A 14,055-nucleotide genomic window follows, 5' to 3' on the forward strand; every position below is an offset into this window, starting at 1 on the left:
GGGCAGACAGCAATCTCAGAGCCCTCCCACCATGTGTCCACAGGTCCTGCGTTATTTCGACTACGTGTTCACTGGCGTGTTCACCTTTGAGATGGTCATCAAGGTGAGAGGTGCCGCTCCGTGACCCTGGGCGCGGCTCGGGGGCGCCCCCTTGCTGCCACCTGCCAACCCTGCAGTGCCTGCCGCAGACCAGGGATGCACAGGACTGGGGCCTGCGCTCCCTTCTGCCCACCCTGGCACTCATGTATCCGTCTTGCCCAGCCTCACCCGTCAGGGGCGTTGTCCTGCGTGTTGAGGTGGGCTTCTATGATGGCTGTGAGAGGAGGCCCCTGGCCCCAGGCAGGAAGGGTGTGGGGCAGGTGTCGCCCACATCCCTGGGGTCACCATCCACACCTTCTCCTGCAGATGATAGACCAGGGCTTGATCCTGCAGGACGGGTCCTACTTCCGAGACCTGTGGAACATCCTGGACTTCGTGGTGGTGGTCGGTGCACTGGTGGCCTTCGCGCTGGCGTAAGTGGCTGCTTCCTGCTGGGCTGGCTTTCTCCCGGCCTCCTGGAGACTCCGCTGACTCGAGCCCTCCTCGGGGACCGGCCTGAGAATCGGGGTACTCGGTGGTGCCCAAAGAGCTGCCCTGGAGCTTTGCTTCTCAGTACCCTCTGCTCCCTGGAGCCACGTGTCCTGAGGTGCAGGCAGGGCAGGGGTGGGGAGGGGAGGCTGAGGCTCCGTCCTGGGAGAAGAAGGAGTGGGACCAGCTCAGTGAGGGGTGGGCCCGGGTGTGTCCAACGAGCACCCAGCTTCCTTCGTTCCTCAGGTCTGTCGAGAGGATAGGGAGGGTATAGTGGAGTCGGGAATGCTGGAAGCCTGGGCTGTGCCAGGGACTGTCAGGGACAGTGCTGTGCTGGGCCGCCAGAGGGGAAGGCTCCCCCAGCCTTCAGTGACACCACTCGGGAGGAGATGGTCTTGGGCCATCATCCATGGCGCTAACCTGTATCTGTGACTTGTGGGGGTGTGACACATGGAGCCAGCCACGGAGGGCTCTCCCAGGCCTCTGGGCTCTGGCCGGGTGCCCCTGGGCCCCTTCCTACACTGGTGCCTCCAGGACGAGTGGCAGCCTTGACTCCGTGTAGACCATGTCCCAGCCAGAGCGACTATGCAGGGACCCCACATGTCCGTGAGCACAGGCAGAGCCTCGTCCCTGAGCAAGGCTGGCCACGCTCTCCCCGAAAGCGAGCTGGGGACTTCGGAGTGGCAGCTGCTGGGGAAGGAAGAGGGTGCCCTGCAGGCTTGCGCAGACCGCCTGCCCCAGGCCCCTGTGGCAGAGCAGAGTGAGGAAGTGTACGTCTCCCGTGACTGGGCTGTCTGCTGCCCATACCATGAGGGGCCCTCCGCGGATAAGCCTAGCGGGTGTGGTTTAAGCGGTGGGGCAGCTGTCCCCTTGCACCTGTTTGTCAACCCCATTAGGGTCATGCACTCACCTTTGACCCTCCCAGAAAGGGAACCCACATGAACTTCCCCGAGGAGTCACATGGAATCGGTGTCTCATCCGATGGTCCCTGCAAGACAGAAGCAGCCCAGGCTCTGCCAAGGCACCCAGCTCCCCCTCCATCCCTGGGGGCCCCTTCCTCTTATAGATCAGGGTCCCCCTTGGGATTTTACAGTCCGGCCCCTCCTCGTCTTGTTCATTCCTATGCATACATTGTTCACCATGTTTTCTGGTTTTGATCTCAGTGAAATACTTTGTCTCTCTTTGAAGAATTAAAGATGAAGAGAGACAGGCAGACAGAAAAGAACCACCCCCCAACCACCACCATGTTTAGGGAGAACAGAGCTCCCTGGGGCTCAGGGGTGGGGTGATCCAGGAAGAACCTGGAAAGAGACCCAGCCCATCTACAGTCCACATGGAGTCCTGTGTCTCCCATCATGTCCTGAAGTCTCCATGCAGGAGCAAAGTATATGTTTGTGCATAATGTGTGCACATGGCTGAACACGGGTGTGGGCTGCTTGCCTGGAGCCAGGAGGGTGTGTCTGGGTGGGTGTGGGGTGGGAGGTGAGTTGTAGGGGAGCCTCCGTGTGCTGCCCTCAGGGCAGAGCAGGGCCCAGCCGCCGCTGGTTATCATCTGTCTTGTTCTCTCTCTGCTCCTTGACACTGGCAGTGGTGGCTTTGGTGCTGGTGGCAGGGAAGCCTTAGCAGCCCGGAGCCGGAGCCTCTGCTGGTCCTCAGGCCAGGTACAGTGTGGGGGCCCTGAAGCCCGTGTTCTGGGGTCCACGCTCAGGTGATGGATCGAGCACTGAGATCCATCCCCTTATGTCGGTAACACCACCTCTGGAACTCTCCATTTCTCTCCGAAATGCAGTGGTACTTGCTCACTCTCCATCGCCCCTGTTGTACTCACCCCTCCCCGGCTCGCCATACCTGTGCCCTGTCTCCCAGAGAGGCCCCTACCCTCCCTTCCTCTGGCCTTGGCACGTCGCCAAGGCCCAGGGCCTGCTTCTCTTGCTCACGGCCATGCTTCCTAACTGCTCTCTCCCTCCCCCCACCAAGAGCACCAGAGAATTCAGCTCCTGTGTCTCATTGGCAGGGTTTGTAGCCGCTGCTGCCTGCAAAGTGAAGACATGGCCCAGGGCTGATTGTGGCAGAGCCCTCGGGGCAATGTCCTCCATGTCAGGGACACAGGACAGTAGTAAGCCAGATGTGGGTGTGCCTGTGACTGGTCAGGCACCTTTCCCTGTGGTCACCACTTCCACCTGTCACTCTTCTCAGAAATGGAACCACACCCTTCTGAGGCCTCTACAGGGTGAAGCTTGTTAGCTTGGTCACATGGTGCTTGCTGCTGGGGGCCAGGGGGGGGCCTGGTACTGTTGAAACCGCTGCCAGCCCAAGCCCTCCCAGAGTCCAGCTTAACTCCCCAGATACTGCTCTAACCAAGGAGGGAACGGCCCAGCTGAACTGTCCGCGGAGCCTGCTGCTCGGAGGCCTGCGCTGCCTTCATGTATGTTTTCTGTGGCATGTATGTGTGTGTGGCCGCTGGGGAGAAGCCTCGTCCTCCACAGCTGCACACGCTGAGTGCAGGGCTTCTTCATAATGTAAACCTGACAGATTCTGTGCAGAGACTTCGTTGGCTCTGAAGGAGGGGGCGGGAGATGTTCTCCAAGTGTGGGTCCTGCGGGGCAGGCGACGTCCACAGAAAGGGCACTCTGCCAGCCGCCTTTCATTGTAATGCATTTAGGAGCAGGCGCAGGTCTCCCCACTCAAGCCTGGGTCCCTGCAGGAGGCGGGCAGGAGACCGAGCGCTGCCAGCTGTGAATGCACGGGGCACGCTGTGCTCTCCCTGCGAAGTTCCTGGCAGAGCCCGGTGAGCACTGCCTGTGGAACCCCGTCTGCATCTGCCCTGTCTGCAGAGGGCTTGTTCCCGGGGGTGACCGTCCCACCGCAAGGACCAGACCCGGCCTTTCTGCTTCCTCGCCTCTGCCTCGCTCCACCTCCTGACGGGGAACAGCGATGGCTGTGGCCTTGGCGTCTCTGGCTTCTGCACGCCAGGCACATCTCCGCTCTCGGGGAAGCCCAGACTCAGCTGCTTTTGAGATCACGTGTCCCCAGTGCCATGTGCTCATAGCCGTGCAGACCCCACATGGGGAGAGCAGCATCTCAGGGGAGACGCGGGGGAGGACCTGAGCATGTGTGTGCCTGTGTGTGTGCCAGTGTGTGTGTCCCCTGTACATGTATGTGCACGTGTGTGCATGCCCATGCTTGTGTGTATGTGTATGCCTGTACAAGTTGCCGTGTGTGCATTTTAGGTGTGAGCATGCGTGTATGCAAGTGTGCACTGATCATGTGTGCATGCATGTGCTCGTGTGTGAATGCATGTGCCTGTGCCTAGGTGCAAGTATGCGCAGATGTGCGCATGCACCTGTGCATGTGTACTTCCGTGCATGCATGTGTGTGCATGTGTGCAGTGGCTGTCTACATGTGTAAGTGTTCTTCGCAGTGTGCATGTAGGCGCCTTGTGCACATGTTGCACACACGTGCATGTTCAGGAGTGCCTGTGTGTGCAGGTGTGCGTGTCTGCACTCCACCCAGGACATTTCCTTCTCCCTGCTCTCTGCATCCCATGTGGTTAGCTCAGTCGTCCGGCGGGCTCTCCTGCTTTGGAGTCTACATAGTGAGCTCCCAGCTGTTGGTGCTTGTCAGATACGCGGTTTGGCAGAAAAGCGGCCCATAGTTCTGCCTCTGCCTCTGCAGAGCAGTCAGTCCTGCAGGTTCCTGAGGCTGGTGCCAGACTGCCCTGTGGCCCTTTGGCCACGGGGCCCAAGGTGAGGCCAGGACACCCAGCCGGGTTCACGGCCACACTGGGTCTCTCATCACCCAGCCCTTGGGCAGAAAGGAAGCATGAGGCTGTCTGCCGCTGTGGCCAGGGGGCTGGAATTCCCACGGTCACTTCCACACACTCTTTCCATCCACATGTGTCCCTCTCCTGACTGGACACCGTGCCCTGTTGCCACGACGGTGAGGCCCACTGAATGTGTTCAGAGCCTGTTCTGTATCCATCCCAGAATTACAAGTACAAGCAGCTTGGGGTCCCCAGGGGACCATGAGCTTCCCCTGTGTCCTGGCTCTGCTAGGGTATCTGTCTTAGGTGAGAGTGCACATGAGAGGCAAGAGTGATATCAGACTCACACACGAGTGCCTGCTCACACCCACAGGGCCTGCTCACACCCCACAGGGCCTATTCACACCCCACAGGGGCTGCTCACACCCCACAGGGCCTGCTCACACACCCCAGGGCCTGTTCACACCCCACAGATCCTGTTCACACCCACAGGACCTGTTCACACCCCACAGGGCCTGCTCATATCCTGCAGAGTCTGTTCACACCCCGCAGGGCCTGCTCATATCCTGCAGTGTCTGTTCACACCCCGCAGGGCCTGCTCATATCCTGCAGTGTCTGTTCACACCCCGCAGGGCCTGCTCATATCCTGCAGTGTCTGTTCACACCCCGCAGGGCCTGCTCATATCCTGCAGAGTCTGTTCACACCCCGCAGGGCCTGCTCATATCCTGCAGTGTCTGTTCACACCCCGCAGGGCCTGCTCATACCCCACAGGGCCTGCTCACACCCCACAGGGCCTGTTCACACCCACAGAGCCTGCTCATACCCCACACCCCACAGAGCCTGCTCATGCACTACAGGGCCTGCTCACACCCACAGGGCCTGCTCACACCACACAGGGCCTGCTCAAACCCACAGGGCCTGCTCGCACCCCATAGGGCCTGCTCACACCACACAGGGCCTGCTCACACCTCATAGGACCTGCTCACACCCACAGGGCCTGCTCGCACCCCATAGGGCCTGCTCACACCCCACACCCCACAGGGCCTGCTCACACCCCACATCCCACACCCCACAGGGCCTGCTCACACCACACAGGGCCTGCTCACACCTCACAGGGCCTGCTCACACCCCACAGGGCCTGCTCACACCCAACAGTTCACAGAAGCAGCCCAGGGCCCTGAGCCTGGCTGTCTCTCCCCATTGATCACCTGCCTCTAAGCAGTGCCTCTGCCCTGAAGCTGTGCCCTCTCTCAACACCCTTGTTCTACAGAGTTGGAGGCTGTCTCCCAGGGAAGCCGTGACTGCAGGTGCATCTTGTAGGTGGTGAGTGGGCACCCAGTGCTCAGTCTGGAGTCAACCACTCCCTGTGGGTGTAGGATGCTACTAATAGGGGACAGAAAGCCACTGTGAGTGGGACAGATGCTGTCCCTGGAGTCACATTGAGGGCCACTGAATTCAACTTTGTGCCCAGAATGCCCATGGCTGTGTCTGCCCTCACTGCCTCAACGTGGGGTTGGGGTGGGAGAAGGGGCCGGAGTGGAAGGCACACAGAGGCTGTGCGGTCTGCGCCCTGCATGCGTTGTTTGTGACGAGCATGGTGGAATGTGGCATCTGCTGTGTGAAAACCCTCTGTGGGTGTGCGCCTAGGGTGCAAGTGCCCAGGGCTTTCTCCTCATCACAGCATAGACTTGGGAGAGGCCTGGTTGTCACTGGGGGCCCAGCCTGGGCTGCAGAACCAAACACAAGGAAGGCAGGTGCACAGCTCCTCCCACGGCATAGGCAAAAGCACCTGTCTGGGAAGGGGGAGCCCACACAGCTGGCAGTGACTTAGGGCAGGGTCTTCCTGATGGGCTCGGGGAGTCTCAGCCCAGAGGCTGTGATCTGTCAGCTCTCTGCTTGGCCCCCACCCACAGGGACACGGCCCAGCTCTACAAATCTGTGTCCAGCTGGGGGAGCCTTGGTGGGACTTCAGCCGGCACTGAGGCCTCCTTGGAAAGAGCAGCAGTGAGTGGTCTGTGGTGACCACAGGAAGGGTGAACTGGGCCACTGCTGGCCACACTGAGGCCTGAAGCTGCTCGGAGACAGGCTTTGCTGTGTCGCACCGCTTGGTGCCGGGCCGGGAGCTCCCGCAGTCGGAGCAGAGCTGCACTCAGGCAGCTTTCCAGTGTGAGCAGCTTTCCAGGCCCAGGTGCAAGGAGGGAAGGGTTGTGCAGCCACCATAGCCACGTGGAACCCGTGTCCTGGCCACGGAGCGGAGGATGATGGCAGAGTAACAGTGGGTGCAGGCCTCCTGCATGAGCCTGGAAGTGCTGAGTGTGGACCAGGGAGCAAATAAGCCCAGCGGCAGCAGCCAGGCAGTGGCCAGGTCAGTGCCAACCTGAGCTTCCTCGTGCCAGCGGGTGAGGCTGGCGTGGGTTGCAGACCCTAGAGAGACAGGCATTGCCTCCACGTTTCCCGGGTCTTTGGGATATTACTGAGCGTCTACACCCATCCTTTGCTCGCCTCTCAGCAGCCCTGTGGAGCCCTTTAGAGCAGCGTTGCCTGGGTCTGGCAGAGCCGGTTCTTGCGCAGCCGAGGGGAGCTGCCCTGAAGGGCAGTGCTTTCTGCTGCACAAGCTCGCTTCTCCCTGTGGTGCTGTGGTTGGTCTCGGGCTGTGGCTCCTTGCACAGAGTGTGGCTGGGAGAAGTGTCTTCTCAGCCTGCAGATCCTCTCGCGAGACCCGTGGGCGGGCGGAGAAGGTACCCTGAGTGGCAGGCCTCCATGCTCTGTCGAGCTTTCTCTGTCTCCCACCAGCAGACCCGAGTGGTAAGGGGGGCGGGGCTGTGGCTTCACCGTCTCCGCTCAGAAGCTGCAGGTCTCCCTTATGCCCGTGTTTGGTGAAAGACCTGGCTCTGCCGAAGCTTAGCGGACCTTATGCCCTGAAACCGCTCCCTCTCCACAAGCAGCTGTGCTTTCATCTTGTGAGAGCTTCAGAAGGTGGACTGCAGTGTCTGCTACAGCACCCAGTGCTTACGGCCGTCACTTCACCTGGAAAACGGGAGTGCAGATGCCCGATCGCTGAGCAAGCCCCTCCTCCCCTGCAGGCCTGGGCTTCCGCTGGCAGGAGATCCCCCGGATCCCTGTTCACCCTGGGCCTGTGAGAAGTGCAGAGGCCATGGCGCTTACCAGATGCAGGAGTGAACCTGAGATCTGTCCTTCGGGAAGCGGGTCCTGGGAGATGGAGGCCAAGCTGTAAATTCTCATCCTCTCCTAGGAAGACACCGTGGAGACGTGGCCCTGGTTTTGTTGGGAGCAGCCAGGAACCTATCAATAAGTAGGAAAATTAATTTGGTAAAACATTTGGCCCCACTGAGTCACAAATAAATAATAAACAAAAGTTTAAGACAAAGCTGGAGAAAACGTCACTGATCGGCTAGGCAGTGTAAGAACAATCTGATGGCACATGAGTAGCAAAGTATAAATGATTACACTTACGTGATTTACAAAAACCACATGAATTATTTCCAAAACAGTGTGCTTCAGAGTGTATAATGAACTCAACTTGCTGGCCTCTTGATGGCTTTGGGACACACCGTGTCTGGTCCAGGCGAATTGCTCAGCGTCTGCCTGGCCGTGGCCCCTCACCCTGTCTTTTCCAGGGCAGTTTTACAGTCGGGTGGTCCTGTGTTGGAAGCTGGAGGATCCAGGCTTTTTTTCTGCAGTGATTAGAGAGTCCCGGTTTCAATGGCTCTGCTGCTGTGAGAGACCCACTTTACAGAAGGCTTGGGGCAGCTTGGCCTTGTGCCTGTGTGGAGTCGGCCAGGCTGCCATGCGTTCCTGGGGCCAGAGTGTGCTATCAGGAAGCCCCGATTTCCAGAACATGGTGCACATACTGTGACATGTCACTGGGATTCGGGGAGGAAATTAATTTAGAGAATAAATTCTGTCCTTTATCCGGGTGTGTGGGAGAAGTGATACTGTGATCTCCTGAGTAAGATGCGCGAGTCTGACCCCTGGGGGGCTGTTCAGGCCCCGGGGATGAGGCCTGGGCTAAGTGGAGGCAGAGCCTGCAGTGTGGGCTCCCAGCCCACCACCTTCCTTACCCCCACCTTAGGGTATGGAGATTGTCCAGTGTGCTGGCAAGGGGTCAGCTTCTCCCTGGGACCACTCCGTCTTCCCATGGCAACTTGCATGTGGTCGCAAGTTTGTCGCGTGCTTGGTTACTTGCGTCTGTCTTCCCTCCTGGGCCAGGTGTGTTCCAAGAGGTTGGTGGCCTTGTTTGTAGTCTAGTGCCTAGAACAGGGCCTGGTGTAGACGCATGTTAATGAGCACATGTAGCGTGTGTGGCTAACCCACCCCAGGCCCAGTCTTGTGAGTGGAAAGATGTTGTCATAGCTGTGGACATTGGGAGGTTGTTGCAGTAAGGGCGTAAGCTTTGTCTTTCACTCCCAAATCACCATCCACCCGGCACTGTCAGTGCAGATTAATCTAATTCCCATTACGGGTCCAGGCTCTGAGTGACACGAGAAGCCTTTGCTTGTGACCTCACTGCTGTCGTGCACAGGGAGAAGGCAACTGCTGTGACCAGCAAGTAGCCACTGACGCCCGGCCTGCAGCCGTCTTCACAGTGGCAGTGGGCAGGGTGCACACAGGTGAGACCACGGGGGCACTCACCCACGATGGTGCTTAGAGCTGGGCTTCCCCGCACTCAGGTGGACACCAGCACCTCGTCCAGCACCGGAATTCAGCGAGCCGGTGCTGCTGGTGCCGAGACTCAGAGGTGAAGGGCAAGGGCTGAAAGCACCATGGACGGACGCCGCGGGTGCTGGGCACCTGTCTGTGAGCTAGGACGGGGGAAGGGCGTGTGCTCTGGAGTGTGTGTGTGTCTCGAGGACAATTCGCCGGCCTCCTGCCTGTGGCAGAGCCCACAGTGGGAAGCCCCCCACTTTTGAGCTGATGAGTGAGAGTTCAGAGTGGCCCCGGCGGTGGGGCTGGATGTCCCTGTGGATGAATTCCTGGGTGAGCGAGACTGTGACCGAAGCGTCTCCCCTGGAGAAGGATGTCTGGCCATGAGCAGGTGCCCCTCCCCCAGCCGGGCTGCTTACACACTCATGGGGACAGAGGGTCTGCGTGAGGCCTGCGCTAGCACACGCTGCTCAAACAGCGCGGGGCCTGCGGGCTGTGGAGCTCGGGGCCGTGGCGACTGGCAGCCAGCTGGCCCTTCTTCCATACGCATGTGCGGTCTGCAGGCGCCGAGGCCAGGGTGGGCCCTGGAGCCGTGCCTCAGCCCTGCCCTGTGACCATCCCCTTTCTCCATGAGCGTTCTGACCGCTTTCCTCTCTGCCCACCCCCTTTCTCCTCTGACTGCCTCGGACCGGATTCTCCGTAGGAATGCTTTGGGGTAAATATGTTTGGTTTTCTTTGAAGTAAAAGAGACTGGGTTGGGTTGGAGGGGGGAGAAGGTGCACTGAGAACGGGGTGCTGCGTGTGTGTGAGTGGCGTCTTCCCCGATACCCACGGTTCAAAGATCAGCAGTTGCCAGGCCTTCTTGGGAAAGGGTCGTCGTCAGGGCCGGATTTGGGCTGCTCTTGCTTAGTGCCCTAGAGCTGTGCAGGAGGAGGAGCCTGTTGCAGCATGGCAGTCTGCCAAGACCACGGTGCCGTGAGGATGCCTACAGGGCACACGCGAGCTAGGCCTGGATGTGGTGCTCCTGGGCCATGGCCGGAGGCAGGCATGGGAGCGTCCCCTGGATGCGGTAATGTCTCTGCCCCTCTCTTCTGTGGAAAGACAGTTGGGGGTGGGGTGGCAGGAGGGCAGGGCAAGAGCAGGAGGCTGCCGCCTGACCTCCGCAGCCCGCCCCTGCCTGGGTCACGAGGTGGGGAGCCCGGCTAGGGCCTCCCTTGCTGCTCAGCCTCTTTGCCACCTGTGTTTTACAAAGTGAAATTACTTAAATTGAATGCAGAAATCTCAGGGGACAAGCAGGGAGGAACGGGAAATGCAAGTTGATTATTCATTTCATTCCTAGAAATGAAGGAGACGCTGTTCCCTGTCAGAGCAGAGTTTCTGAGGGGCTGGCAGGGCTGAAAGGTGGCCGGGGGCCCAGGGCTTCCTGTGGCCATGCAGGTGCAGGCGTATGAAGGGGCCACATCTGCAGGACACTGGGATGCGAGCCCTGGTCTTGGCCAGGAACCTGCGGATAGCTCTGGCATGGGCAGCCCAGGGAAGGAGGTTTGTGCTCCTCTGGCCTCCCCCATGCCCTCCCTACCTCCCCTCCCCCACTCCTCTCCTCCCTGCCTTCCCGTGGCCCCCTTCCCATGCCTCCTACACGCCTGAGCTATGCAGAGAGGCAAACATGGAGTGACTTGTTCTCAGTGTGGGCTCCTGTTCCAGGTAGCAGGGGTCATTTGGAAAGTTCTGGAAAAGCTCTTAGGAGGCAGAGTGGAGGTCATGGTCCTGTGGGTGGGGGGTGGGTCTCCCCTTCAGTTTGCCCGTGTGTGGTGAGTGGTACTACATTGGCTGTGAGGGCAGGGAGGAGTCTGAGTGTGTGCAGGTGCGCCTGGGCATTGCCACATGTGTGTTCCGCGCTGTGTGCCTGTGTGCATGCACACTCTGGCCCCACTGTGCCAGGACAGTCCTGGGAACACGGCTCTGCTGTCCCCTCTGTGCCGCTGCAGGACCAACAAGGGGCGCGACATCAAGACCATCAAGTCGCTGCGTGTGCTTCGTGTGCTGCGGCCCCTGAAGACCATCAAGCGCCTGCCCAAGCTGAAGGTAGTGCCCGGGCCTGCCGCGCTGTGCTCTCCTCTGCTGTGGCTGCCTGGTCCCTCCGCCGCCTCTGGACGGCGTCTCCCCTTTACCCACGGGGAGCTGAGTTGCTTTCTCCTGTGGGAGCCAAGGGCCGTTCTTAGTCTCAAAGGAAAATGGCCAGTGTCCCAGGAGTGGATGTGGGGCCTTGCTTCCTCGGTGCAGACGCAAGTGCACACTGAAGCCACGTGGCTTTGGTCTGTGCCCAGGAGGTGGCCCAGAGCTCACGGCTGCACGTGGGGCCGGTGGTGCCCTGGGCTGGTTTTGCTCCTGGTAATTCTAGACCCAGAAAGCCTCTTTCTACTGATGCATGGACAGGTGAGTGACTTGCGCAGGGATGCGTGGTGCTTCCCAAGAGGCAGGCAGAGGGGGAAGGGCACTCAGCAGGGCATGTGCCCCGTGCAGAACCTGCCTGGCCCAGGTCCCTCCTGCTCCAGAACCTGGGGCTGCACTTCCCTTGGTGTCAGTGGAGGTGAAGTCCCCGTGGGAGCAAAGCGCCTCCTCCCAGGTTCCTGCGAGTGGGGGCCCAGGGCCCCTCACACGCCTGCGCCTGGGCCACGCTGCCGGCAGGCGTGCCGCACACCTGAATGCTTCCCAAGACGCAGGGGGAGTCTGGAACTGTGAACTTCTCCCAGGCCACCTGCATCGGAGCCTGCCTGGCTGCTTCCTAGAATGCAGGCCGCCGGGCCTCCCCACAGCCCCACCAGGTTCTCTGGGCTGGGACAGCCCCCCAAGCCCACCCCCGGGGCTGTCAGTGTGGCCTGTGTTGGGAGCCCGACCACATGGAGAGGAGCCCACAGCTGGCACCCTCAGCCTTGGGACTTGGGTGCAGAACGACCCTGGTGCGTTCCTGTGGGACTCTAGTTCCCCTGGGGGCTGGGACCCTTAGCTCCTATGTGCTGTGAACCAAGGGAGCCAACCCTATAGGAAGACTCAGCAGTCCCTGTGTCCGAGGACCAAGCTGCCAACTGGACTCTCCAGCTGCCCGGGTCTAGTTCCCTGCTGGGCTTTTGACCTTTGACACTGCCTGGCCCCAAAGTGCTGCATACAGGAGGCAAAACAAACAAGCTGGGTGACAGCAGAGTCCCCTCTGAGAGCCCTGCCCTGACTGAGGTGTGGCTTCCTCAGAACCCAGGGCCCAGGGGTGGTGGCCTGGCCACCTCCTCCTCCTGGCTCCACTTCCCCCCTCAGGCACCCCCAGAGGCACCTGCTCCTCCTGGCAGTGGGCTAGTGCCTGTGGACAGTCCTTTCTCTCCCCTGGGCAACATATGGCTGGGCTGCCCGGTCTCCTGACCTGATAGCCACAGAACAGGCCCCAGACCCAAGCATAGACACCAGAGAGACCATGAGCTGCCGGAAGCCGCCCCAGCCTCGCTTAACACCACCAAGTCGTGAGCTGTCTCCTGTTCAGTGTGGTTACCCGAGGCCGAGGCTGCCTGAGCCGACGCTCCTGTTCCTGGCAGTGCAGAGCCGAGAGCAACACCGCTTCACCCAGCATCATTAAGAAGAGCCCAGCTGCACACAGGCAGCACCACTGCGGGCTGTGAGTGCAGGGAGCTGAACCTAAAACCTAGACCGTCACCTAAAGGGCTGGAAACGTGCCCGGTTCCCATGTAGCTCCATGCAGCTTAGGGCCTGGAGCGGAGGCAGGAGCCCGTAGCTCCATGCAGCTTAGGGCCTGGAGCGGAGGTAGGAGCCGGGTTCTGGAGCGCAGCTTCCTGTGTCTGGGACAGCTCTGCACCCCTACTCTGTTGACCTCCATGCTAAGCACAGCTTGACCTGCAGAGATGGAGTGTGGGCAGATGCAGAGCAAATGAAGGACAATAAACCCTTCAAATAGAGACAGGGGTGCATTGGAAATGCCACGGAACAAGCTTGGAATCAGGTCAGAGAATGTGGCACAGGCACAGGCACAGGCTCAGTGTCACCAGCTCCCAGCAGTGGTGCACGTGCCACGTCCCACAGGGCCCCTCTCCTTGATGACCTGGTCTCCACTGCCTGGGCTTTCCACATGCAGGGCACACGTCCTCCTCGGGCCACAGCCTGGAAGCTCGGGGCTGACCCCTGGGGCCACCTCTCAGTAGTGTTGGGTTGGGTGGGCGGCTCCGCTTCAGTGAACAGGCCTCAGGGGCTCAACCACGTGGCCTGCCACCATGTGCCGGCCCTCAGGCTCAGGCTGCGTGCCGTGTACCACCCCTGGCCGGAGGCCCTTGGGCTCATTCCCATGTACCGCTGCTGTCCGGAGGCCCTTGGGGGCTCATACCTGTGTACCGCCCTGGTCTGGAGGCCCTCAGGGACTCACGCCCCTGTACTGCTCCTGTCCAGGGGCCCTCAGACTCAGGCCGTATGCCTGTGTACCGCCCCCGTCCGGAGGCCTTCAGGCTCATGCCGTGTGCCACCCCCGTCCAGAGGCCCTCAGGGGCTCATGCCGTGTGCCACCCCCGTCCAGAGGCCCTCAGGCTCGTGCCCGTGTGCCGCCCCCGTCCGGAGGCCCTCAGGGGCTCATGCCCTGTGCCACCCCCGTCCGGAGGCCCTCAGGGGCTCATGCCCTGTGCCTTACCCCTCTGCAGGCCCTCAGGGGCTCATGCCGTGTGCCTTACCCCTCTGCAGGCCCTCAGGGGCTCGTGCCCGTGTGCCTTACCCCTCTGCAGGCCCTCAGGGGCTCATGCCCTGTGCCTTACCCCTCTGCAGGCCGTCTTTGACTGCGTGGTGACCTCCTTGAAGAACGTCTTCAACATCCTCATCGTGTACAAGCTCTTCATGTTCATCTTCGCTGTCATCGCAGTGCAGCTTTTCAAGGGAAAGTTCTTTTACTGCACGGACAGCTCCAAGGACACGGAGAAGGAGTGCATGTGAGTGCCCCCACGCAGTGCACTTCCTGCTCAGCCTCCCGTGCGCATCCTCCGGCTGCCTGGGCCCGCTGGCCGCCCTTCCCCCTTGC

At 60.6% G+C, this 14,055-nt stretch overlaps 1 protein-coding gene across 13 annotated transcripts in view; it reads left to right on the top strand.

Annotated features, from left to right (window-relative positions):
• The window catches only part of CACNA1E (calcium voltage-gated channel subunit alpha1 E), a 385,669-nt gene that overhangs the window by 341,866 nt on the left and 29,748 nt on the right, over window positions 1-14,055 (top strand). For 12 of the 13 annotated variants that reach the window (XR_016218780.1, XM_089311234.1, XM_089311233.1 and 9 more), the window contains 4 exons: window positions 44-103; window positions 406-512; window positions 10,985-11,081; window positions 13,806-13,966. Coding sequence is in view for 12 of the 13 variants with exons in the window: in XM_089311234.1 (XP_089167360.1) it covers window positions 44-103; window positions 406-512; window positions 10,985-11,081; window positions 13,806-13,966 (425 nt within the window). In the remaining variant the exon portion in view is untranslated. 13 annotated transcript variants of the gene reach the window in all.

The sequence above is a fragment of the Oryctolagus cuniculus genome, chromosome 13 (genome assembly GCF_051225735.1).
Source record: "Oryctolagus cuniculus isolate XC-2025 breed Fujian yellow rabbit chromosome 13, ASM5122573v1, whole genome shotgun sequence".
Lineage (NCBI taxonomy): Eukaryota > Metazoa > Chordata > Mammalia > Lagomorpha > Leporidae > Oryctolagus > Oryctolagus cuniculus.